Raw genomic sequence first — 24,292 nt, forward strand, 5'->3', positions numbered from 1 at the left:
CCTATCAGCTCACCAGGAGGAAATGATCTGTCAGATTTTAGCGCAAGGCTTCTACACAGTTTGACAAGATCTCGCATATGATTTGAACTTGTCTTGGTATCATGCTGTGTCACACCTGACGCAGAGTTGTGTTCTGGTCGCAGCACGCTAAAGCAAGGGCTGCGAATAACTGCAACCATTGGAAGGTGCGCAGCTGTGCCCCAGTCGCACATGGCTAACCCCCAAACGAACTGGTTTCGACTCTATACTTGGACGAATCAACGGAATCGATTGCTGTCAACTCTGATCCTCGGAAATTAGATGATCTGTGGAGTCGGTGCATTGTATTTAGGTAGGATGCTCGCGGTTTATTCGGTGAATGGTGGTTAGATGGGTGGTAAGACGCGGTTACACCCATAGACTTGGTTAACGTCGTCGTCTTGTTCGGTAATTGATATTTGGTCTCTCCAAGCATGGGAACTGACGATAGCCGGCAAACAACTTTCAAGAAAAAAAATAAAAATAAAAAAATAAAACCTTTCCAACAGCACGTTACGGACGGGGGCTGATTCTGAACTGTATTTTGTAACTACCTTTGATCTACCTAATGTGTGGTATCCGAACGCCATACTGATCATAAAACAAAAAGGAAGCTTTCGTCTGCCTCCATGATTCCTGCTACTCCCTCGCCTGTCAAAACCCTAGGCTTTTCTTCTTCTTTTTATTTTTAAAATTTCTTTTAGTACAAGGACAGCACCGCACCATCAGAAGCTCGGGACGATGGTCACAACATTGGTGTTTTAAAGCACTCTGTTGAGATGATTACCATGCAAGCACTGGTCCTGAATGACCCTTGATCTAACAATACCAACTAATCATGTTCCCCTGAGCAAATCCTGGTAGTAGCTTCAACGAGTTCTGCGAGATCTGCGCGGAGTTCTGGGACTTTGACCGTTTTCTACTTCTCGACCCGGCTCTAGCTGTTTCCATTGTCGATGCTTGAGCGACGTCCTTTTCGGCGTCGATGGAGTATAAGCATGCCTCTCGGTATCGATTGTTCCTGGAGGAGCTTGTGTCCGCTCGGCCCCAACACCTTGCGGTGTCTAGCGCTTCTTGGGGTTGGGTCGGGGCTTGCACTCCTCTCCTTGGATGGGGTGCAGCATGATTTTGTTCGGGTAGTTTTGCTGGTTGCCCTGGTGTCCCTTGCTCCAGTCATAGCCAACAGCATAGGCAAATATGCTGCCGCTCGCATTGAATGTCGTCGCGGTGATGCTGCCTCCAACTGTCGGGTACCCCTTGAGCCTGTGCTTGGCGTCCTTGTCCCAGAAGTGGAAGGTACCGTCGCTGCCAGCGGTGCTGAAGGTCCCGTGCTGAGGGTGGAAGGAGATGTCATTGACGGAGTAGACGTTGGTGACGTTGCCGTTCGGGGGGTCACGGTGGCACTTGAAGGAGAAGTTGCTGGTGGCGTCCTTCTCCTCGACGTATTGAATGGCACAGCGGCCTTCGATGGAGCCAATAGCGAAGCCGGATGCGTCAGCAAAACAGCTGACGACCCTCGTTTGCCACTTAAGCGGGCTCTGCAGGGTCTTGTAGAACTTGAGGGGGTCGGAAAGGTTGATGACGTTGATGTACCTGTCTGCGGTTCCGACAACGAGCAGGTTGTTCTTGACGTCCATGGTGTAGACACGTTCTTGGGCGGTGACGCTGCCAACGGGGTTGGGGGTTCTCGTGTCCCAATACTTGATGGTCTTGTCCCAGGAACCGGTGACGACCATGGGAGTGTTTGAGTTAGGGGAGTCGAAGAATCGGGCGCACTTGATGGGTTGATCGTGGGCGGCGATCTGTTGCTGTTGGGCAGTTGCTACGTCGCAGAGCATGGCTTTCTTGTCCGCGCCTGCTGAAATGAGCATCTTTCCGTCCTGAGGTTTGCGGGTCAGTTGGGCGGTTCAAGACGACAAGATGGCCCCCATAGAAGCGCGTGAGAGGCGACTTGACGTACCTTGGACCAGTCTACACTGAAGACGGGAGCTTCGTGCTCGTACATGTGCTTCCCCTGGCTCTGCCCTTGGGAGTTGATCTCGTATATGCGAACCTTCTTGTCCCAACTCGACACAGCCATGAGGTCTGCGGCGCTGGAGAAGGCGAGGTCTGTGACTGTATCCTCGGGGGGTTGGGCAACCTCGACATCCTTGGACAGGTCGCCTTGTGTGTTGGAGGTGGCCGACGACGCGGCCGCCGAGCTACCGAAGAGGCCTGACATGTTTGCCGGGTTCAACTGGCGAAGGCGATGGTGATGGTGGTGATGCGAGCGGTCGCGCAAGCTTCTGCTATCAGTATCGGGATATCACGAATGCACCGTCTTGGAGCAGCCTAAGGAAGCCCTCGGCTACTGTGTACACAGCGAATACAAAGACCAGGCAGCGGGGGTGCTGAGGTTGTCACGAAAGCTGGCGCAGGCCCACGTCGCGTCTTCTGGGTTCGTCAATTTCGTCTAGGTTTGGACTGCGGATTGGCGGATTTGCGGATGGCAGCCTCTCTGCAGCTGGTTCAAGCTCCAAAAATCCGAAAGTTTTAGTGCCAAAAGCAGGTGAACGTTTAGTTAGTCTAGTCTAGGCTTAAGTTATTAGCAGACAGCAGACTTGGGCAGTTGGAATTGCAGCTGGGAGCTGGTCGCCAACCTAAGTTAAGTGCCAGTGCCTACAGGTCACTAGAGTTTATATGTTAAATCCAACCCCCCCTCCCCACTAAATTACATACTTTGCATGCTGGACCTGAAGCTTCGAGCTGCAAAGCTCTCCTTTTGGCCCCACACTCAAACTCGTACAAAAATTCATTCTCAAAAGCTGCAGAGCTCTTTCCTTCCCTTTCTTTCTCTTCCTCACAACATCCCCCTCGTCCAAAAAATCGCCATCGAAGCTACAAACAGAGGAGAGGAACACGTTTCCTCTCCTCACATTCCTCTTCAGCTTTGGGAGAAAGTCCCCGGACACCTCTGTTCTTCACGGAATAGAGATTTGCGGAAACGCGCCGCCACAAAAGCACAGCGGCTTACGCCCTCCCCATCTGTCTGGTAATAATTCTCTTCCGCCCGCCCCAGGTCGTCGCTACATCTGCATCCCCGCCCGTGCTCTACCCTCCAACTGGCATGTGTCGGATCGTTTCCGTGACGAAGATATGAGTCCTCGGTTTCGGCACTGCTGAGCGGAGCTAGACGCGGAAGGGTTTGTCGGATGACTTCTCTGGCCGTAGGCGGAAGACGTTGCCCGTCTGGGGTTGTGGTATCATATCGTCGAGATCGAAAGTTATGCGATTGCCCTTCACCTCGTCTCGCAAGGGACGACCTGGGTAACTCGATGGGGCTTATTCTTGGTGCGAGGGGGTGTTGTCACTTGACTCTTTTTTGGTCAGACAATTACAACATCCATCTATCTTTTTCTACCTTCTGAGGCTTCATTGGAAGTCTTGTAGATGTTTGTTTTTTTTCCGTCTTGATCTTCTGAGAAGTTGAAAACTATTGCGGGCCTTTCGGAATACACAAAAGTTCAGGTGATGAGACAAAGTATTAGAGTCAAGCACTGAGGCGGACCTACGGGCGAGCTACTGACGACTTACAATGCGTTATGGTATCTGATGAACTTTACATAAATGTTGCTTTTTGACTTCAGCCTCCCCACCATTCCATAGCAGCAAGTGCTGCTTCGGGGACGAGCTTACTTGATCACTCCCTATATAGTTGAACGGTAAAATGAGGAATCATGACACGTGACCAACCGCCATTGTAATATTGAGCACGAGCTGAAAAGTTCTGTTTCGCCGTGACAGGCAACTTGTAAGGTCTCAACCGACATTTCACATAAGGCATAGTTGGTGCAGACGACATTTATCCCGCTCCAAGGCCGGAAGGTCGTGTGCTCGTAGTTCCGCTCAACGGCTGCCCCATTACAAGAATCAAGCACTTGATATCTGCTAGAATTATATGCGTGTTGAGACTATCGATGCTTTAGATATCGATCCATCCCAGTCGCTTGTAGACACGGAGCGTAGAGGAATAAAAATCAAAATCAAAGAACTCCCCCATAACGCCGTTCAACCAAATGGGTATCAACATGCCCGTCTGCCCGTTCTACTCTAAAGTATCAGATCATGAGACTTTGTTCCGCCCATTCATTCCCCCCGTGATTAGATTTCCTCCAAATGCGATATGACGAAAAGAGAAGAAGACGAGAAAAATAAAATTAAAAAAGGGCCCTGATTCCCATTCTCTCTCTACATGAGACCTCCGAGCACGACCTTGCCTACGCCGCTGACCTCCTGCTTAAGCGCGGCCCTGCTCGTGTCCTCGAACTCCTTGACGACGCCCTGCACGATGATCTTGCGGACCTTGGCGTCGACCTTTGTGAAGAGCTCGGCGACAAGGGGCGTGCAGTCGCGCGGGGCCGGGAGCAGCGTCATGAGCTTGGAGTAGCAGTCGATGAGCATGTCGCAGAGCGTGGCGAACGTCTCGAAGAAGTCCGGGTCGAAGGGCAGCGAGGGGGTCAGCAGGTGCGTGTACTCCTCGCCGGGCAGCAGGTCGTTGCCCTCGCCGCCCAGCCCGAACGAGATGACCGACGTCGGCGTCTGCGTCGCGCCCCCGCTGTTGAACACGCTGCTGCCCCCGTGCTCGCTCAGGATCCCCAGGTCCCCCGCGCCGCTCGTCCGCCGGCCCTTGCCTGCCGGGCCGCGGCGGAACATCTGCGGGAGGCGCGCGCGCGAGAGCGACGAGGCGTTGGTCCCGTGCTCGGTGTGTATGGTCTGGAAAGATTCGAATTCTGTGAGGAGCGTGTACAGCGACCGCAGGAACTCGACCGGCGTGGATGAGTTGAGGTCGATGACTGTTGGCAGGGAGAGGCCGAGAAGTAGGTAGTTGGTCGCCCGCCGTGCTAGCCTTCGGGGGTCGAAGTATGGCATCCTCGCCAGATCTGGCTTTTCGAAGAGCATCGTGTTGAACCAGTATACTCGGCCATCGTGACTGTTCGTCCGGACATGCATTAGCAGTTTGAATCTAGAAGAAGCCATCGTGGACGCGTGCACGGCCTGACCAGCAGGCAGATAGGCGGAGGTACGAAGAGGAAAAGGAGTTGTCGTCACGTACGCTTTCCTGAGGTAATCTAGCGTTGATATCCTCTTGTTCGCCATCTCCTGCACATGCTGAAATATGACATTCGACTCCTGGGGCAAGGATGCGACGGGCAGGCCAGTCGGCGGCTGCTGGAAGGGCAACTGTGCAACACCAGTCATGTTGCCATAGCTGCTGGACGTAGCGGGAGCAGTGGACCGGCTCAGCATCCTCGAGAATGAGTCGACGGAGGCGGGGGACAGCACTGCGATCTCGCCTTGATTTTCTGTTTCTTTTTGCCTTTCTTTGTCTCTGGCCAGGTTGGCGGCGGCTGCGATGGCAAAGTCGGGGAGGGCGGGGGGTTTGGTGTCGTCGGTCACGACCTGCTTCTGCTGCTGCTGCCCTGCTGCTCCATTTGCTGGGGCCGAAGAAGAACTCGGACGGCGCTTTCCTTTGGAGGGAGAGGAAATGGACGATCGCCGGTGCTCGGATCTCGAGAACAGGCCGGACTTGTCTCCGCCGGATGAGCTGTTGCTGGGCTCGCCGGAACTGGTGCCAGGTCTCGTTCGCTTTCCTAATTCCTTGTTCGAGTAGAATATGTTGTTGGTGAAGTAGGGAGCCGCGCTCTCCATGGCTGAGCTCGCTATGGACTGTCTCGACTGTGTCTTGTTGCCGCAATTTCTAGGGGGCGGATCCTCGACTGAACCCCTAACCTAACCTTAGTGCATTCCTGGGGGGGCACTATGCCCGCCGGTGCGATTGATTGGCAGTGGGGTGAGGTAGCAGCGGCAGTGGCAGTTCAAGACGCCGCCAGTTGGGTATCGCGATGCACGTTGGAGAGCAAACTTCGTAGCGAAGATGAAAGTCAAGATGGAATTCCGTTATGTACACACACCAAAATGAATGGGGCCATGGTTGCAAAATGTTAAGACATGCTACACACTGTTCATGTTGGAGCGAGACGGACTGTCGTTCAAGACTGGCCAAGATCCAGACCAACCCAACAACGCGGGCGGCACAGAACAAAACATGGTTTACCAGGGAAGCGGCACCAGTCAGACCAGTGTTACCGATTGATGTGGTTGCTTCGGGCAAAAAGGCAGCCAATCATGGATGGCTGTGTGTGCGAGCGAGGAAGTCCGCATCGTACATGTTGTTCCGAGCGCACGCATCCGTAGACTATTTGACCGTGCTCCGAATGCTTCAATGGGCGTTGGAGTTGGGACGGATGTCAAACCGCCGTCTCATGGTACGGGCTGGATCACACACCGTGCCTCCAACTCCAGTGAATATTTATGTGAAGCACTATTGATCCGAACATGATACGTTAAAAAAAACCCCAGAAAAAGAAGAAGAAGAAGAAGAGAGAGAGAGAGAAGAAAAAAAGCAAGAAAGAAAAAAGGTTCATTCATTGCAATCCCTTCATGCGCCGCCAAATTCATCTGAGACATGATCAGGACGAGATGTTGCGGTATGGTAATTTGAGACGAAGCGACCGAACCGTCAACGTTCTCGTAAGATACTGAGTGAGAGGCGATTCAGATGCCTTGTCGAATAAGCTAGGTTGATCGATTGCATTTCATTACCGTAGGACAGATGATTGACATGTCATGTACCTAGATGCATGGACAATATAGCACTTTTATGTTTTTGTTGAAGCTGGACCCTGAATTGATTCGACTGCTGTCCGCTGTGCTGGGACGGATTGCTTAAATTAGCACCCCGCTAACCGCCAAACGAGAACCTAGACTAACTGTAGTTCGTTCCCATCTCCCCCCATTGGAGGAACGCAATAAGTTACCTACAAGTTGGTCTAACCTCAGATGGACGTCAGTCGCGTTCAGACAACCCCACGATTTCCCAGGCGCGTTTCAATCAAACCGACAGACTCATGAGCGACCATTGACCACGACCGCTGCTAGTAGTCCATTATCGCCTGATCCCCTCGTGATGCCGCGGTATATTGACAAGCCTAGCCCAACACCTCTCCGTCCTCAGTCTAACCACCACTTCTAGGGAAATCATCACGATCCAGGCAGGCCAGTGCGGCAACAGCAGTTAGTATCCTCGGCCCCGGAGCCTTGCCCACCACGAGTCGTCTCCCGAGTTAGCCCCGCGGCCAGACCCAAGAACACACACTGACAGCTTTGCAGTTGGTAGCCAGTTCTGGCAGCAGCTATGCCAGGAGCACGGAATCAACCAGGATGGCAACTTGGAAGACTTTGCCACAGAGGGCGGTGATCGCAAGGACGTGTTCTTCTATCAGAGCGACGACACGAGATATATCCCCAGAGCCGTGCTCATCGATCTCGAGCCCCGAGTCCTGAACAGCATCCAGACCGGCCCCTACAAGAACATATACAACCCCGAGAATTTCTTCATAGGGAAGAGCGGCATAGGAGCCGGAAATAACTGGGGTGACGGATATCAGACTGGCGAGTCGGTACACGAGGAGATCATGGACATGATCGACAGGGAAGCCGATGGCAGTGACTCGTTAGAGGTACGGATGCTGTCTACCGTCTCCCATTCTGAATCCGAATCCCAATCTATATCGGACATCTGACTGACCATGGCTAGGGTTTTATGCTCCTTCACTCGATAGCGGGTGGTACTGGATCCGGTCTCGGCTCCTTTCTCCTCGAGAGAATGAACGACAGGTTCCCCAAGAAGATCATTCAGACGTACTCGGTATTCCCCGACACGACCAACGCCGACAACGTTGTCGTACATCCATACAACAGCCTGTTGTCCATGCGAAGGCTTGCCCAGAACGCCGACTCGGTAGTAGTGCTTGACAACGGGGCCTTGTCCTCCATTGCTGCAGATCGTCTACATGTGCAGGAGCCTTCATTCCAGCAAACGAACCAATTGGTCTCGACAGTCATGTCAGCAAGCACAACCACCCTACGATACCCGGGCTACATGCATAACGACCTTGTCAGCATATTGGCATCTCTGATACCGACCCCGCGATGCCACTTCCTGATGACGGCTTACACTCCCTTCACTGGTGACCAGGTTGAACAAGCCAAGACGATTCGGAAGACAACGGTTCTGGATGTGATGAGGAGATTGCTTCAACCGAAGAACCGCATGGTGTCGACAGTGCCGGGCAAGAAGAGCTGCTACATATCCATTCTCAATGTCATCCAGGGCGAGGTCGACCCGACTGATGTCCACAAGAGTCTACTACGAATCAGAGAACGGCGGCTGGCAACCTTCATCCCATGGGGTCCGGCCAGTATCCAGGTTGCCCTGACCAAGAGGAGTCCATACGTGCCCATGAGCCACCGTGTCAGCGGTCTCATGTTGGCAAATCACACAAGCATTGCTACAGTAAGCGACGTCATTCCACACCCGTGAGCACTGGATCTTTGGCTAACACCGCGACACAGCTCTTCAGGCGCATTGTTAAGCTATATGATGGAATGCGTAAGAGAAATGCTTTTATGGAAGGTTACAAAAAGACAGCACCCTTTTCCGAAAACTTGAACGAATTTGATGAGGCCAGACAAGTAGTCACAGACCTTATTTCCGAGTATGAGGCGGCTGAAGATGCTAATTACTTGAACCCGGACGAACCGGCCACCTCTCATGAGACAGACAGGCGGGTTGGTTGATGAATTTGTGGATGCAGGCTGCCCTGCCCAAATGAGAAGGTTTCACGAATCATGTAAAAATGTGGTCAGAGGCTCGGCGTTGATGGTGTCACGGATCTTTAGTTTCATTAGGCTACCCAAGTCAGGTATTCATGCCGTTCAGAATCAAACTTTGCAAAAGTTGCAAACGCTGCAGAAGTAGGTAGAATCATCTCGGAAGTTCTACCGCGATTCACATGCCTTCGACTCGCTCCACCATTACGTCTGCATGGTCTTCCCAACGGTCGATCCCGCCGATGAGTTGACTCAATGCACCGATTTGCTGCATTAAAAGCTGGTCAACCCTGCGGAGCTGCCCCTCATGGTGCTATAGTCGGTACCTGGAAAGGTCGCGCGAGCCCCACCAAATTTGACGTCACGCTGTAAGAGCCGCCTAGAGCCCCTCCATTTACGTCACTATCACCGGATCTAAAGCTCCCATGCAGCTTTAGAGCTTCATACGGTTTTGTCTATTAAAGCTTCAGTACGACCATTGCGAATCTGGTTTTTCTCTCCTCATTCATCGCATCAATTCAATAATAATTATCATCAAGACGCAGACTTTGAAGTCAAACCACGAAATAACCAACACTACCACCTCTCAAAAGTTCGTTATCCAGTAAGTAAATCCACTAGTATAAGTAAGGGATTACAAGAGTATTGGGTGTACAAAAGACTGCTCTCTTGGGTCTTTCATCTCTCGGAACTTTTGCACGAGCGGATAATCCAACAGTGTCGAAAGCTGCAGGAACGTCATGATAGACCTTGATACTCTTTGTATTCCACACTTTACACCATGTATTCTTCGTTTTTAGCTTTAATGCTAACTCCACGCGTAGCATCCCATCACAATGACTCAATCCAAGGCCGACAAGATCTCCGAGGTCCAGTCCAACTTGCCGCTCCCCGAGCAGCCCCCTCAGGCCTCTGACTGGAACTCCGCCGACGCCCGCAACGTCAACGTCGGTTCCGGCGGCCAGTCCTCTGACATCTCCACCGGTGCCGGCTCCACATCCGGTCTCCGTGAGCCCGCCAGCAAGGGCGACGTCGACCTCAGCAATGTCGGCCGCGAGGGCAAGGACAACCTGAGCGGTCCCCCCAAGGATGCGGCTGCCAGATAAAGAAAACGATACCCAACATCATGAAGGAAGGCGCAGTGGCGCAATGATATGTAATGGCGTTTGAATTGGAAATAGGGCGTGCGGATGGGAACATTTTGCATCCATATCCTATGGTTTTGCATTGCGAGGTCACTACAGGATTGTGAGCCGAGCAAATAGTCAGATATGAATTGATGACTTGAACAATACCTGCTGCTCCAACTTTATGCTTCAATCTAGTGATGAATTATTCCTATTACTGAGATGTTCTCGATAAATTTCAGATTGTGAGTAATGTGCTTTGCAGTGCCCATAGCTCAACTTTGCACTGTTCATATGATCTAACGCTGTTGGTTAATTTACAAGACGAGATCTATCACAGGTAGTGTGACGGCCAACGGATGGTTAGGAAAGAGTAGGAGCTAATCTGTATTAGGTTACTTGGATATTCTCGGGCTTTGCTGGTAACAATATACCATTTTAGGTTCGAAACGATCATCCGCCTGCCGAATAAATACAACTCTGTAGTTCATGCCTGTCATTGCGTATAGCCATACGCGATCGAGCGGATACGAAGTTGAAACAATTAGCTACATTCTCATGCACCTTTCTATGCTTTGGCAGGTCAACCACCGAAATCAGATCAAGAGTTACAATAATTTGCTTTAAACGTAGATCCTGGAAAAACTGGATATTCAATGTTGACCTCATCTTAACCCTTGCTTGAACAGCATACCCATAACCATAGTATCAGCCACGTCACTAATAAAACCGCACAACTCAGACCTCATCACGCTCCTGAAGCTCGAATAACCCGGATTTTCGTTCGGCATTATCACCACCAAACGCAACGGAAGGATGGCCAATATTTAGGCATACAACGGCGAGACACATGACCCTGTCAAAGATTTATAAGCGAAGGAACCGGCACAAGCTTGACGGTTTCAAACCAAGAAGAAGAAAACAGCTAGGAGAGGAAATCGAGTAAGGGGGGAAACAAGAGCAATTAAGACAGGAAAGAAGGAACGAAAAGAAAACAAAAGGTCTGCTTACCCGGACTCTAGGCCGATAAACAGTCCCTCATCACGAAACGTCTCACTGAAATAACCGCCCTGCAGCTCGACGATGCGGTACGCACAGCGGACCAGGATCAAGACGACGGACATGAGCAAGAACGCCAGGAAGACCTTGACCCGGGGCGTGATGCGCCCCCGGGCGGCAGCAGACGTGGCCCTCGCGCAGGCGGCGAGGTAGTCGGCGAAGAGGCCGAGGAAGACCACCAGCGTGAAGACCTGGAACACGAGCCCGGCCAGCGAGATGTCCTCCCCCTGCTTGATGTCGTCCTTGGACGTGCCCACGCACGACAGCGCGCCCCCGGTCGCCTGCAGGATCAGCGAGGCGATGTCGCAGGGTATGAAGATCCAGTAGAACAGGCGCGGGCTGAAGCGGGAGATCTGCGGGTCGATGTGGATAATGCTGTTTATTATTTCTTTCGTATCAGTCCGCGTTCGCCTGGGCTTTCCTTGGGCGTTTGGCCCGCATCGAAGCAGGAACACAGGGTTCGGTACGGACTCACACTTGAGATAACAGCACGTATATGGCCGAGCAAAAGAAGACGGGGGCAATGGTGATGCAGACTAGCACAAGTAATTAGACATCAACGTCTTGTCGTCAGAAGATGGAGGTCCGCGGCCGGTGTGCGCACTTATCTGTATGAGAAACCCGGCGAAGTCGAAAGGGTTATCATGGATGATGAGCCTGCCCGCGTAGCCCACGACTTCCAGGATGCAGCCGCTGACCATGCTCGCCACGAACCCCCAGGTGCGCCCCTGGATCCCTTGCAGGGAGTGGGCGGCGATGGCCAGGCCGAAGAAGGCGATGAAGAAGACGTTTGCCGGAACGGACGGCTGGTATTGCAGTATGCTCGATTCCAGCGGGCAGATCTCGAGAGTGCAGTTCGCATCTGGGCCGAAAGTGATGGCGCCGTCTACGGTAGACATGTCGGGGATTTTGAACGAGGACGAAACTTGTGAATCCTGGTGACGTGATGCGCGAGGTCTGCAGCGAAGAGAAAAGTGATTGATAACAGATAAGTCTAGTCGGGAAGTTTTATGTGGCCAGGTTCGACGAATATATTCCCGTCATCTTAAACCACGGACGCGCTCAGCCTCATTGGCATGACTGACTCAAGCCAATCCACGTAGACAAGTCTCTCCACATTTCGATACGATTTATTTTAAGAATGTGCCATAATAGACAAGGATAATGGGCAACTCGGCAAGTCTCGCATGCTCTGTGTAGCATGGAACGCGTGTACGGTGTTGGTATACCTAAAGGACAATCGACTTAGAAGCTGGGCTGTGCAACATCTTGAATTTTTTTTCTTGGGACGCAACAAAACATCAAAAGTCGCCCTAGAATATACTGACGTGCTTCCATGATGATATCGGCCTTCAATGTGCGTTGACTACTGAGCTGCCACGCGTCGATATGGTGAACCCCGAACGACTATTCATCATGCAATATTCGGGTTTCGGTCTTGGCTAGCAACGCTTCGGATCTCGGGCTTCCAGAGACAACAATCTATAATTCTATCCAACGAGATTTGGCGTATCAGAGACAGGCTGCGCCACCCCATTATGCAAAGTCTCCATGTAATTTGTGTTCTCGTGTTGCTGCCTAGTTTCACCTGTCTACCTTTGTTGGTACCCTGGCGCAAATCAAAACACCATAGTCGTAGTATCTAGACTTGGCACTAAAATAGGCTAGTCAAAAGCTTATTTGAAAGACTAACAATCATTTCGGCGTCCGCGCGAATCCGATGTAAGTGGCAGAGCAGAATGCACTGAGGACTATGATGATGTTGATAAAGATGGAAGTCGCTTTGCATATATCTGTGCAAGACTTTAAAACCCTTTCTTCTTCTTTTTTTCCCCCTGGTATTAGTCTGTTCGCTAGAATGACAACACCATCTTCAAAACAAGCACAATCACAATTCGTTACCTCTGCCAAAACTCAACTCCTTGCGCTTTACAGCACTACTGCTAGTCGCCGCTCATGGATATACTCATGGACACATATCGTTTTCAGCAGCTCAAGCCCCGCCTGTCGACGTCGCAGTCAGTTGGGGTGTCTTGTCCGGTCTTGCCGTAGCCAAGGAATTCGAAAGTGCCGAAAAGTCGACAAGCCATTCATATATATATAGATAGAAATATATAATAATGTAAAAGATATGCAAAAACATAGAGCACTGGGAGTTTTCTAGTATCTCTATAAATTACGGGTTTCTTGCGTTTTAAGACTATGCTCACAAAATGCTGTGCCTTTTTTCTAATTTCCGTTATTGGATCAAAAGACACCACATTATATTACTTCAATCGATCACTACTTTTGCCCAGGATGTCAAAGTTCCATGAGGAGACAAGTAGATTCGGCCTGCCACAGCTTTATCAAGACCTTCGTCCAAAAAGAAAGCGCCGCCTCGTAATTAACTTACTTTGCCACGTTGAGAAGATGAAGAAACGAATGCTATTCCCTCCACATATATCTATCTGCCTCTTATACCCCTTTTTCTAGAGAAGCTCTCCGGTTGTCAATGACGTTTGAAAGTCAGCTCGACGCCAGATGAGAGAGTGGGAAAAAGGTTACATGACTCTTACCATACGCAACAGTCTTCAGACTGACAGAATATAGTCGTCGAAGGTCGGAATTGAATGAACGATATGCATTTTAGCGTTCTGTTCCCTGCATCACCATATTACCGTCGCTAGAGCCAGCTACCAGAGCTTGTTGATCAATATATCAGTGACACATACGCCTTGCAGACCTGCAACACACCTTCTACACATTTTATCAAGCCTAAGAGCACTGTAGTAGCTGAAACAACCGTAGCGGTCCAAAATGTGTACCATTGTACATCATTATGTCGATCGTACCACCATTGTGACAAGGTTAGCGGTGTTGCGTCTGCCAGAATAGGACGACGTTATGAGGAGTAGATTGGTTGGCTAGGACCCTATTTCAATAGCGTCATCGTATGCTTGTTTCAAGATTATAAGTCGATCCCTCCAGAAATGAAACAATTCGACCTGCCGACTTTTGGCAGGTAAATTTCCACGTAACGTCAGTGTGGGGCTGATAAGATGCTCACTTTAGAGTCCCTGGAACCATTTTGGTGGTGCCATCTATCGTAGTTTATGCGTATGGGGGGTGGGGGTTACTGTACCCGGACTGGGCAAAGAAGAGCGCAAGTGTACGCAGCTTTTCTTTTCATAAAACCAGATGGGAAAGGGCGAGCTTAATAGTCAATTTTAACTGCGCGAAAATAAGACCATGATCGCGCTTGTTCATATCGACACTTGAGAATAACGCATGGTGGAATATCCACAATCTTGAATCGCCCTCAACTAGCAAGAGGTGCTCAGATAGGTTATCTGTAAAAAGGGATCTCCATTCCCCCTTTTCACAATATCCCACTTGTTGAAAGATCAGAGAAGCCTGGCTTGATCACTGTTGAGGATGGGGGCGCCTGAAAAGTGGTGTTGTGCAAAGTTACGGGCTGATCCTCCTGTCCAATCCGGGCCATATCGATGCCGAACTTGAAACAAATTCCAGCACCAACAACAGCCTGGCTGCTACATCAATCATACTAGCATGAACATCAGCCCCGATGCTCGGAGGCCGTCGAAGTAATCCTTCCTCAATATCTTCGTAGAAACTTGCTTTTGAGCTTGTTCAACGATATAAAGCATGGTTATTTGATCCCAAGTCACTTTCCTTTGCCTATGGGAGGCCATTATCTATGAAAATCATAAGAAAGTTAGTGATCTTAGAATTCCGCTCAGTCATGTCCTGCCGATTGGTGCAGAGAGTAATCGCGTACAAATGAAATGGGAAGTTCTCATATTCTTTAAACGACCAACGACGAAGGTTTCGCAGCCCTCAAAGTCTGAAGCGGATAATCATCATGTTTCCCTACCGCTCTTGCATCGGCAAGTGGGTATCGGCATCCTTTAGCTCCGATGCCACACTAATACACAAATTCATCGGCGAAGTCGGGACGCGACCGATGCGATTGAGTCTATTTGCCGCGACCTCGAGAGGCATTACCTACTGATGTAGCAAGATAAACATGCAGATCTTTACCTGTATCAATGCCGAATCCTTATGGGTTGCGCAGTACTTGGGTCCCACAAATATTTATCTGATTGAGCGACAGCAATGTCGTACCCGTGCCACGGTGCAACACGTGGGTTAAAGGACAATCGGCAAAAGCCGCGATAAGAGAGGACGATTCCAACTTCGTAGAAAAGCCAGGGATGTGCGGAATTGATTTTCTTCTCCACGAATGACGAAGCCTCTCCTGCTCTCTTAATCCTGTCTAGTTATCATCAAGGTAGCCTTGACGAGCACTTGTTCCTATCTAAGTCGAGAACAGTCTTCCTCAGCCAGCGTCTCTTTCCGTATCGCCACTACAAGCTCGAGCATTATCTGCATGTAGACAACCCCTTCAAAATAGGTGCGCCAGGTCGTCGACTATACGCCTTCTCTCCTCCGTTTCGAGATAGTATCCTGGAGAATGTAAAGAAGCCACCTCAATAATGTACCTGTCGTTCTAGAGACGTTCTGGTAAGTCTGTACTCTGATGCTGATTGCGAATGGTTTAGTTATTCTCGTGATGTGGCTGGCAACTAACTGTTCAAAGGTTAGCCGAGAGCCACAACAGCCTTCTAATCATTGACATGCCCATCTTGAGCGCTCGCCGCTTTGAGGGTCTCTTCACGTTCCTTGCCGTTCCAAAATTGCTTCTTCCAAACGCTGGCAATATCACAGCTCACAGTGGCCCGTCCGTCTTATCATCTATGCTGCGGACTAGGATGCCTTGTTTCAGCCAGCAAAGCAATATTAAGTTGCCTGAATCCTTAATCATTGGTAGGTATAATGCAACCCATGCTTTACGTTATCAAGTAGATAAGTGACAAGTCTGTCGAGCCATAAGATGGAAGATTCCCGTCAGATTTTCTCCACACACGATACTGCCACTTCCAAAGCAATCTAATTTCACAATCATTTTGAAGTAAAGCACGACATATTGCCACAATGACGACTACAGTTCAGATCGAAAAGAAACATGATGAAAATAGTGTCACCGCTGTCACAACATTTCTTGAAGGAGTTCACATTCAAAAAAGTGCACCCTACAGCTTTATTGACACTCCCACAAAGCTCTCTGCCGTTCTCGACTCTATCTATGACTTGCCAACCAACCCACCATCTCTTTACATTGACCTGGAAGGGGAAAACCTTTCCAGACATGGCACCATCTCCATTCTTCAACTCTTCATTTCTTCGACAGAACAAACGTACCTAATTGACATACATACTCTTGAAGACATGGCATTCACCACAGGCAATAAGGATGGTTTGACTTTGAAGGATATTCTTGAATCTAGCATGATTCCTAAAGTGTTTTTTGACGTACGTAATGACTCCGACGCATTGTACAGCCACTACAAGATTAGCCTTCAAGGAGTGCAGGATCTGCAGTTGATGGAGTTAGCAACACGGTGTTTTCCTGGGAGATTCATCAACGGCTTGGCTAAGTGTATCGAGCGGGACTTGAGACTCTCCTCGAATGAGAAAATCGCCTGGCAGAACACGAAGGAAAAGGGACTCCATCTCTTCGCTCCGGAGCGTGGCGGCAGCTACAAAGTGTTCAATGAACGTCCAATCTCGGAAGCTATTAAGCTTTACTGTGTGCAAGATGTCAAATTTCTACCTAGGCTATGGTCGCATTACAATAGCTTACTTACAGTTCAGAAGAGGGAGAAGGTGCGCCTGGCTTCCTCTGAAAGGGTTCGAGAGTCCCAATCTTTGGACTATCAGTCTCACGGTCGACAAAAAGCGTTAATTCCCAAAGGTTGGTAGCCTTTTGGGCCACGGATTCAGTCTTACGCCGAACAAATGTCTTGGCATAGGAACATCTGCCTGATGAACGGTTAAAATAATGGATTGATGGTGATGAAACACAGTGCCACCAGTTTTGAAAGGAGGTATGAGGTCTACCAAAAGTGTGTTTAATATTTGACACTTGTTTCGTTGTTAGAGGAGAACTTTTGGCGGCCCTTTTGACTTAGGCAAGAATCTCCCATAGAAGCGGGCTCCTCAGGAGCTCCTGGAATTCAGAGTCAATTCAATATCCTCTGAGCTTTTCATCCTCCAAGTCTAGACGAAAGACCAGTGCGTAGTAAATTTGTCGACAGCTAATTTTCACACAAGCATTGCTTACATTTTGATCACTATGAGATTCTCTGGTATAAATGGCCTGTATTTGGGATCTTTGGAATCAGGATGAGACTCACTTGAAGGAAGGTTGAGTTTTTACTTACAGACCATCGTCTGCCACGGCCACCCATTCTTACAAGTATAGCTCTTGCAAAGAGAGTCTCGGAAATTGAGGCTGGACAATGCAATCGTAATTTACAGATACTGCCAATCATATGTTACAGCATTACGGCTTGAAATTAGAAGTACGCGTGCCGTGGCTATGGACTTACATATTACACGACTGCTGCTTTTGTTATTTGGGCCAATTGATGTATCCCAACACATGCGTCTTGTACGCCCACACTCTTCAATGCATGTTTACTTTGGGCTTTTCTTTTGTTCTTCTTTTTGCTTCTTTGAGCGGGCTACAAACTTTCTTGCGCACAGAGAGTCTCGCAATCTTGTTAGACTGCGGGGTCGTGTAATTCGAAGTAGTCTAGTTTGCAGTTGTAATGCTGTATGTTACTTGTAAGACTCACATGCTATCTTTGGGCGAAACATTCCTGCCGCTCCACATTCGTGTTTTACTGGTTGAATCTTCGAAGATAACATTTGTGAACCAGCTCACTTTCAGTCTTTCGTATTCAAAGTTCAGAATACTACAGCGTTCCCCGATCCATTGTGTAAGCAATAGTTTTCGCTAGGTGCTTGAGGCAAGCGCTTCAAGGTACTTGATTCTTGGTTTAATAACACCATCCACTAAAGCGTGAGAGTTTGCAATATTAAATCGTAATATAATGATACTAGGCTTAATCCCCTCATTTACTTATAACAATGAACACAAGAATGAATTGAACGTGAGGGATCATAGAATAGTAATAGCGAGCATGAGAAAGAGAAGCTTCGTGGGAAGATTCCTACAAATATCGCCAATGGTACTTTAAGTGGTCAAGGATGCACAATAAGGTATCTCTTATAATAAACTTATTCTTGCCAAAGTAAAAGTAGTCGCCGCGTTAGCGCTATGCTGCTGCAACGCTCCCTTAGCATCTCTCAAGGTGCCATTAGCACTGCCTATCTTCCAATTCCACGAAGCTATCTATATTTTCATTGAAGAGCTCTTATCTTATCTGTAGCTAATCACATTACAACATTTATTATTACGAAGGGTTAATCTGATATATCGTAATTATTCTAATCGATATGTAAGTATAAATTCGAGTTGAATTATAAATAATAAGTGTGGAATGGCTTCTCCATTCATTTCTTTCCGTACAGTTTGGGCGACAAATAGATCTATTCAGCGCTATCGTACGAAGGAGAAGAAGGGATTCTTCCCCTCGTACGTGGTCTATAGATAGGGGTTTGGGGTTCACCCGCACGGCTGCTGGCTGCCGACAGCCACGTCGTGGCTGTGGTGGCTTACTGCCAGCACGCCGGTGACTACCTATACTACGTAGTCAACCGTCGTACGAGACCGCGAATAGTATATTCCAACACTAGCTATCTTTTCTTTCGCGGTTCGTACGTTCGTAAACAACTGACAATAATTCCTTCGGTAGTGTGTTTCCCGTAGGGTCGTCCTCTTATCTGTCCTCCGGGCTGTCCTTATCTATCCTCTGGGCCGTCCTCTTGTCTATCTTCCTAGCCGGGTAATGGTGTACGAGTCGGTGCCGGAGTTGCGGCATTCGTACGGGGACCGGGAGTTATAGTACTCGCACAGGGACCGAGAGTTGTAGTACTCGTACGGGGTGATGGTTAAGGTGTTCTGACAGCCTCCTTGTTGTCTAATGGGTAGACGAGCTTTTCGTTTTGGGTGAGACCGCTCGGGAAGTGATACCCTTTTCGTTCGAGTGTCTTAAGCATCGCACGTTTGAATGGTCGTGATGTATACTCGAACTGGTACGTAGTCCATCCCTCGAAGTCTTCCTGGTATGCTCGTACGAGTGATCGGAGCGTTGAGATGCCTTGATATTCGGTAACGAGCTGACCGACATACGTATTCATATGTACTCGGTCGAGGGGTTGTTCGATATCGACCGTACGATCCCAGAATTCGAATGCTGTGCCGGCTCGCCAAGCGTGGACGGAGATATCGCTCCCCTCCGCCATCTCCTCGTGCGAGAGGATATTTTGTTGTCGTGGTACGGTACCGGAGTTGTCGTGAGTAATGGCACGCATGCATAACTCTTTGTTCGTGCGGACGGGAGAGGACATCTTGCAGACATAAGCACCTCCGTACGAAGAAGAATCCGTATACGTCTTCTACTCTTGTCGTAGTCCGAGGTTATCGCCCGTATCGCGCGCACCGGTAGCTACGCGTTCTGCGGGAGATAATGAACCTATTGTCGATGCGTAATGGCACGCACGTGTAGCTCTTTGTTCGTGCGGAAGGGAGAGGACTTCTTGCAGACATTAACACCTTCGCACTAGGAAGAATCTCTACACGTCTTCTACTTGTTCGTTATTCGTGCGGAAGGGAGAGGACATCTTGCAGACATTAACACCTTCAGCACGAAGAAGTCGGGAGTAGGATTAAGCACGACGTTTCGCTACGTACTACCGTACGTACTCAGATAACGCCGTCTCTTCATTCTTGCCAATCTGCGTTCACAGCCAAGTGAACACTGATCAGTGTGGAATGGCTTCTCCATTCATTTCTTTCCGTACAGTTTGGGCGACAAATAGATCTATTCAGCGCTATCGTACGAAGGAGAAGAAGGGATTCTTCCCCTCGTACGTGGTCTATAGATAGGGGTTTGGGGTTCACCCGCACGGCTGCTGGCTGCCGACAGCCACGTCGTGGCTGTGGTGGCTTACTGCCAGCACGCCGGTGACTACCTATACTACGTAGTCAACCGTCGTACGAGACCGCGAATAGTATATTCCAACAATAAGAGTAAATATTCAAACATTTAGTAAATTATCATGGGAAACTTTCGAGACATCTAACCATTTAAGCCACTGGCAAGCTTAATACATTCGGGATGCCGCCATTCTTACGCTAGAAAGGGCATATTACCTAGATCGATGCCCACTCTTTATGGTCTCCGTGTATATAACGAGAACAATATGTAACCTATTACTATATCAGTGAGTTCTGCACAGGATGAACCATATCAGTGCGCACAGTGGACTTCCCATGTCTTCTACTACTGCCAATTTTGTGCATATCTTTCGATCGCGCCTATGACTGAATGTGTTGTCTTTCCGTGTGGTATCGGTACAGTACTTGACGTTACGACATGAATGGTTAAATCAATCGAGGGACGCATTCGGTTTCACGGAAGGCTAGAGATACTTGAATTTTCAAAGAACGGATGCAGGATTCCCTAGTTTTCATATTTACCAGTTCTCTTACCCAGTCTTGTGTTCATCGTAGCTACATTGGTGACTTTATAAATACTCAGTGTTTAAAACATAGATGGCAAAAGATATTCTCAGTGCAGATACAATGGTATATTCTCACTAGATATCAATCTGAAAATTGCTTACTACTGCCATCAGGAAACACAACCCTGTACTTTTGCAATGTAGCAATTTGAGGCATGTCGTTCTCTGTCGTTTGACCTCTTCTGAACCTTTCGACTGCACCCGCATTGATGGCTGAATGCATTCCCGGGTACCGGATTTCTATAGACAGGGATTGGTTTAGAAGTGATATATGACAGCTGCTCCAGGAAACTCACTGTGATCCTCAAATGCTCTCTCGTAAAGCCTATTCGATAGCGCCTTCTCAAGGGTCTTTGTTTCGTGCATCATCTGGATCGTCGTCGCGGCAATACCCACCATAGTCTGTAGCGTGTTATTATACTCATGGCCCATATCTCAACTACGCTTATACTTTATCAGAAGGACGTCGCCTTTAAAAAACAGTCGTTCTGCTGGTGGACCGGATTTGGTGATATCTTTGCAGGCCTAATTGATTGGCAGCTTGGAGAATGTTGTATGATAAAGGCAATATTTTCCCAAGTGGCCGTAGTCTCCAAAGTTCGTGATTATTCTGATAGCTTCCAACAGGTCTCTCTGCATAATCAGGGATAGCCTCTTTGTTCGTTGGTAATATAGAACCATCCTGAACCATGCTATCATCGATGTTTGTATAATTGGCAAGCGCAAGCCACGCAATATAGCCTGCAATATGTGTCCGACCAATTGAGTTAGTATGAGGTATGATGTACGGTTGAGCGAGTCAGACACGCGGCACATCAGATGGTACATTCAGGGATCTTTAACGACAGTGTCGCCTGGAATTCCTTTCATCCAAGACGAGACAAGCCAGGATGGTAAGAAGACAGTCAGCTTCGGCGCTTCATATGGCGTGATTCTCAGCTATCTAACGATTGGCCATGCGAGTAATGTACTGCTTGGTGGTACTAACCAGTAACACCTTAAGTTTACTGCATGTTGTATTTAAAGGGCGGACTAGATTGACTGTTCTGTTCCCTTTCAAGCCCCCCCTCCTTGGATTGTTACTCGAAAGCAAATATCCAGCGCAATATGCCATAGAGTGAGATCATTCGGATAAGAATGTTCTAGACTCCTGGATAGCGGAGCTACGTAGGCAGCTAGCTTATTTTATAGATGCAAGTCGTACCTTTGTCCATATTACGAGCGCGGCGAGTTTTGTTTGCTATATTGGCGCCATAATTCCTTTTGTGGGCGTTACATCGAATTAGGATAAGTTGGATTGTTATATTAGGAGAAGACTAATCTTTATACAATGAAATGTATATTTAATCGATAAATATGCGAAATACATGAATGATTCTACTTGTTTCGCTACCGCCTTTGGATTTTCAGCATCAAAGTGACCTAGTATGTGCCATCTTTCTATATACTATGATCCTACCCACAGGAATGTGAGTACTGCAGTACAGGTATTTGTAAGACGAGAGGCTACCGGAGTTGAGTCAACTTGCGGGTTTGCCAGACTGAGCTCTTCAGTGAGGCATTATTGCAACGCTGCAAATGCTTTTATGAATTTAGCGGCTTCGCCCGCCGTCCAAGGAATACCACGGAATGATCAATAAGCTGTTCATGGAATTTGCCGCAGCAAAGGAGGTACCACCATCCACATCTTCTTAGCATCAGACAGATATGTCTTTGCTACGACAAACCCCTTTTCTAAAATCAGCTCAAACGCTGCCTCCACACGTGACCGCTGGTCAGGAGCCCGGACCTCGAGCGCAACAGCGAGCAGTAGTGGCGGGAACGCAATTGCTTCAAGTCCAACAAAAGGCAACCGAGATTCGACTGCTTCCAGAACTGCGATCGCATGGAGACCGGTATTCGATTGGTCCAGGCACGCCGGCGGCTTGAATCGTGGGCACGGGGCCAGGTAAGACCAGCCAGGATAGGCGAATAAACGGGAGAGCGCGAGAGCACCAGCATGGTAAAAGGCCTGTGCAAGTGCGAAAGACCCAGCTGAATCAGATTCTGGTGATCTGCCTACAAGCGACATTTTACCCAAGATGTCCAACTTGTCAGCAGCGTCCTGGGCGTCGGCAATGATCGTAGTTACTTGGCAAGACAAATCTTTACCAAGAGTATCAAGGACCATTGCAGGGGCAAATTCCTTGGAAAGGTCTAGATTTGAAGAAAACGATCTGGCTTGAGCTGAAAGATTGACGACCCTGTTTGAACATGGCATAGGCATAGACATAAGCGACTAAGTCTGAAAATGGAAACAAGTGAATTTGAGTACGACATACCTGGCATTGCATTTGGACAATAACACCAGAAAGTCGCAGATCTGGTAAAATAGTCTAGTGTGAAGATCTACATCGTTACACTCACGCAGACAAGCAGGGTTGTGGGTAAAAAGGTCCTGAACCTTCCCAATCGGAGGCGCTTCGTCAAGAATAAGCGCCTTGTAGCAGCTGGCCATGCAATAGAACAGCAACAACGGGGCATCGGCGCTTGATACACAAGGAATTTCTGGTAAATTTCTTGCAATCTGATCTGTGATTACTTCCATGATTGTGAAAAACCCGACACCAGTTTCTTCCGTGAGGAGCTGTCGTTTATCAGCAAGCACCTCGAATGGGTGGACCTCTAACAGCTGGAATCTTTAAAAAGGGGATAGCAGAAGGAAAGATTTCTTCGTGTGCTTACTTCGAAAAGACACAAGAGCATCGCAAAGAGGAGAGCCTGCTGCTTGGGGCCGCCCGTATCCACCTTGAGCATGTTGGAAAGCTGCGTACGTAGGCTTTGCCGTAGCTTGAAAACTTGGAAATTGGTCAGGTTTCCGATCAAGTCCCGGCGGGATTTTCGGAATTCTAAAACATTCACAATGGCCGAAACAGCGGTATGAATTGGTCTACCCTCAACTAGAAACGTCTTAAGGGCTCGGTGCGTGAAGCACGCGGTAACGGCGGATGGCTGACCCACGAAGGTGAAGTACGCATCAAGTGATTTCTCCAGTACAGGGTATTGTTCATCTAGAGAAGTGGAATTCGCTACTCTTAGCTGTGTTGTGACCATTACTGGTGGGGGCTTGTAGGGCATGAAGTTCTGAACGGGCCCATGGCTTTCTAGTTCATCACACTGCAACTGGTGAGATATGCAACGGGCGCAGGGACGCTGCCCGTCACACTTTTGAGTTCCAGTCAGCATTTAACGAGCCGGGACTCTACCCATTTACAGTCGGCCGGCGTTACAGCTTAGACGAAGAGACGAGGAAAACTACTCACTTTGATATGAAGCTGTATGCAGGGCCGACAGCGATGACGCAGCAGGCGGCGGTCGTGCGGGCCGCAAGGCCGTCTGGGCATATTGTCAATGATCAGAATTAACTAGATATGCTTGTGTGTTCATCTATCAGGGATTTGTTGACCAAAAGTCCCTGTTAACAGTGCAACTTCAAAGAGGCAATAAGTCAGGGGAGGAAAAGAAAATGATCCTGAATGCGCCCAAACTGGAATGCCGCCTTGTGGGGTAACGGTGGAGGAGGTGGAGCGGGCGTTTTGAAAGTGACTTTTCCCAAATAAGAAGTAATCGAGCGGAAGGCTAGCAACTAGGCAAGGGGCTGAGCCAGATCCACTAATCTGAAAACTACAGGACTTCGGCCAATCCCTTCCTTGTTATATGATGTTCTAGCCGCACCACGGCCATGAGCCGCAAGTGCGGATTGCCCTTACTTCAAAACCCATATGGCCCATCCGAGCAAGTTACAGAGTTGCCATCTCTACCTACCTTGTTTTTGTTTG

General features: G+C 48.9%; 8 protein-coding genes across 8 annotated transcripts; 2 read left to right on the top strand and 6 right to left on the bottom strand.

Moving 5' to 3' along the window:
• Positions 1–1,082: 1,082 nt before the first annotated feature.
• BKA67DRAFT_534932 (WD40-repeat-containing domain protein) lies at positions 1,083–2,239 on the bottom strand (the record flags this gene model as incomplete). The annotated part of the gene is made up of 2 exons (XM_046099941.1): positions 1,083–1,898; positions 1,979–2,239. 2 exons carry the CDS (start codon positions 2,237–2,239, stop codon positions 1,083–1,085), a joined length of 1,077 nt encoding a protein of 358 aa, XP_045960294.1.
• Positions 2,240–4,245: 2,006 nt separating this feature from the next.
• BKA67DRAFT_514977 (uncharacterized protein) lies at positions 4,246–5,256 on the bottom strand (the record flags this gene model as incomplete). Its single annotated transcript, XM_046097686.1, has 2 exons — positions 4,246–4,987; positions 5,111–5,256. 2 exons carry the CDS (start codon positions 5,254–5,256, stop codon positions 4,246–4,248), a joined length of 888 nt encoding a protein of 295 aa, XP_045960295.1.
• Positions 5,257–6,795: 1,539 nt separating this feature from the next.
• Positions 6,796–8,928, top strand: BKA67DRAFT_562476 (tubulin gamma chain). The gene is made up of 5 exons (XM_046102601.1): positions 6,796–7,032; positions 7,091–7,131; positions 7,228–7,577; positions 7,655–8,413; positions 8,473–8,928. The coding sequence occupies exons 1-5, from the start codon at positions 7,025–7,027 to the stop codon at positions 8,695–8,697; spliced, it is 1,383 nt and encodes a 460-aa protein (XP_045960296.1). The 5' UTR covers positions 6,796–7,024; the 3' UTR covers positions 8,698–8,928.
• Positions 8,929–10,595: 1,667 nt separating this feature from the next.
• BKA67DRAFT_592123 (parasitic phase-specific protein PSP-1) lies at positions 10,596–11,815 on the bottom strand (the record flags this gene model as incomplete). Its single annotated transcript, XM_046104804.1, has 4 exons — positions 10,596–10,713; positions 10,869–11,291; positions 11,392–11,452; positions 11,521–11,815. The coding sequence occupies 4 exons, from the start codon at positions 11,813–11,815 to the stop codon at positions 10,596–10,598; spliced, it is 897 nt and encodes a 298-aa protein (XP_045960297.1).
• Positions 11,816–15,852: 4,037 nt separating this feature from the next.
• Positions 15,853–16,973, top strand: BKA67DRAFT_562488 (ribonuclease H-like domain-containing protein). The gene has a single exon (XM_046102602.1). It carries the CDS (start codon positions 15,915–15,917, stop codon positions 16,740–16,742), a length of 828 nt encoding a protein of 275 aa, XP_045960298.1. The 5' UTR covers positions 15,853–15,914; the 3' UTR covers positions 16,743–16,973.
• Positions 16,974–18,839: 1,866 nt separating this feature from the next.
• BKA67DRAFT_534937 (uncharacterized protein) lies at positions 18,840–19,298 on the bottom strand (the record flags this gene model as incomplete). Its single annotated transcript, XM_046099942.1, has 1 exon — positions 18,840–19,298. One exon carries the CDS (start codon positions 19,296–19,298, stop codon positions 18,840–18,842), a length of 459 nt encoding a protein of 152 aa, XP_045960299.1.
• A 2,496-nt stretch (positions 19,299–21,794) lies between these two features.
• On the bottom strand, positions 21,795–22,898 carry BKA67DRAFT_254446 (uncharacterized protein). The gene has a single exon (XM_046095764.1). It carries the CDS (start codon positions 22,744–22,746, stop codon positions 22,120–22,122), a length of 627 nt encoding a protein of 208 aa, XP_045960300.1. The 5' UTR covers positions 22,747–22,898; the 3' UTR covers positions 21,795–22,119.
• BKA67DRAFT_254452 (uncharacterized protein) lies at positions 22,614–24,020 on the bottom strand. Its single transcript, XM_046095765.1, has 3 exons — positions 23,777–24,020; positions 23,199–23,636; positions 22,614–23,100 (listed from the first exon to the last, which is right to left on the bottom strand). Exons 1-3 carry the CDS (start codon positions 23,855–23,857, stop codon positions 22,753–22,755), a joined length of 867 nt encoding a protein of 288 aa, XP_045960301.1. The 5' UTR covers positions 23,858–24,020; the 3' UTR covers positions 22,614–22,752.
• Between the last annotated feature and the right edge of the window lie 272 nt (positions 24,021–24,292).

This window comes from Truncatella angustata (genome assembly GCF_020726525.1).
Source record: "Truncatella angustata strain MPI-SDFR-AT-0073 chromosome Unknown BKA67scaffold_3, whole genome shotgun sequence".
In the NCBI taxonomy this organism is placed as follows: domain Eukaryota; kingdom Fungi; phylum Ascomycota; class Sordariomycetes; order Amphisphaeriales; family Sporocadaceae; genus Truncatella; species Truncatella angustata.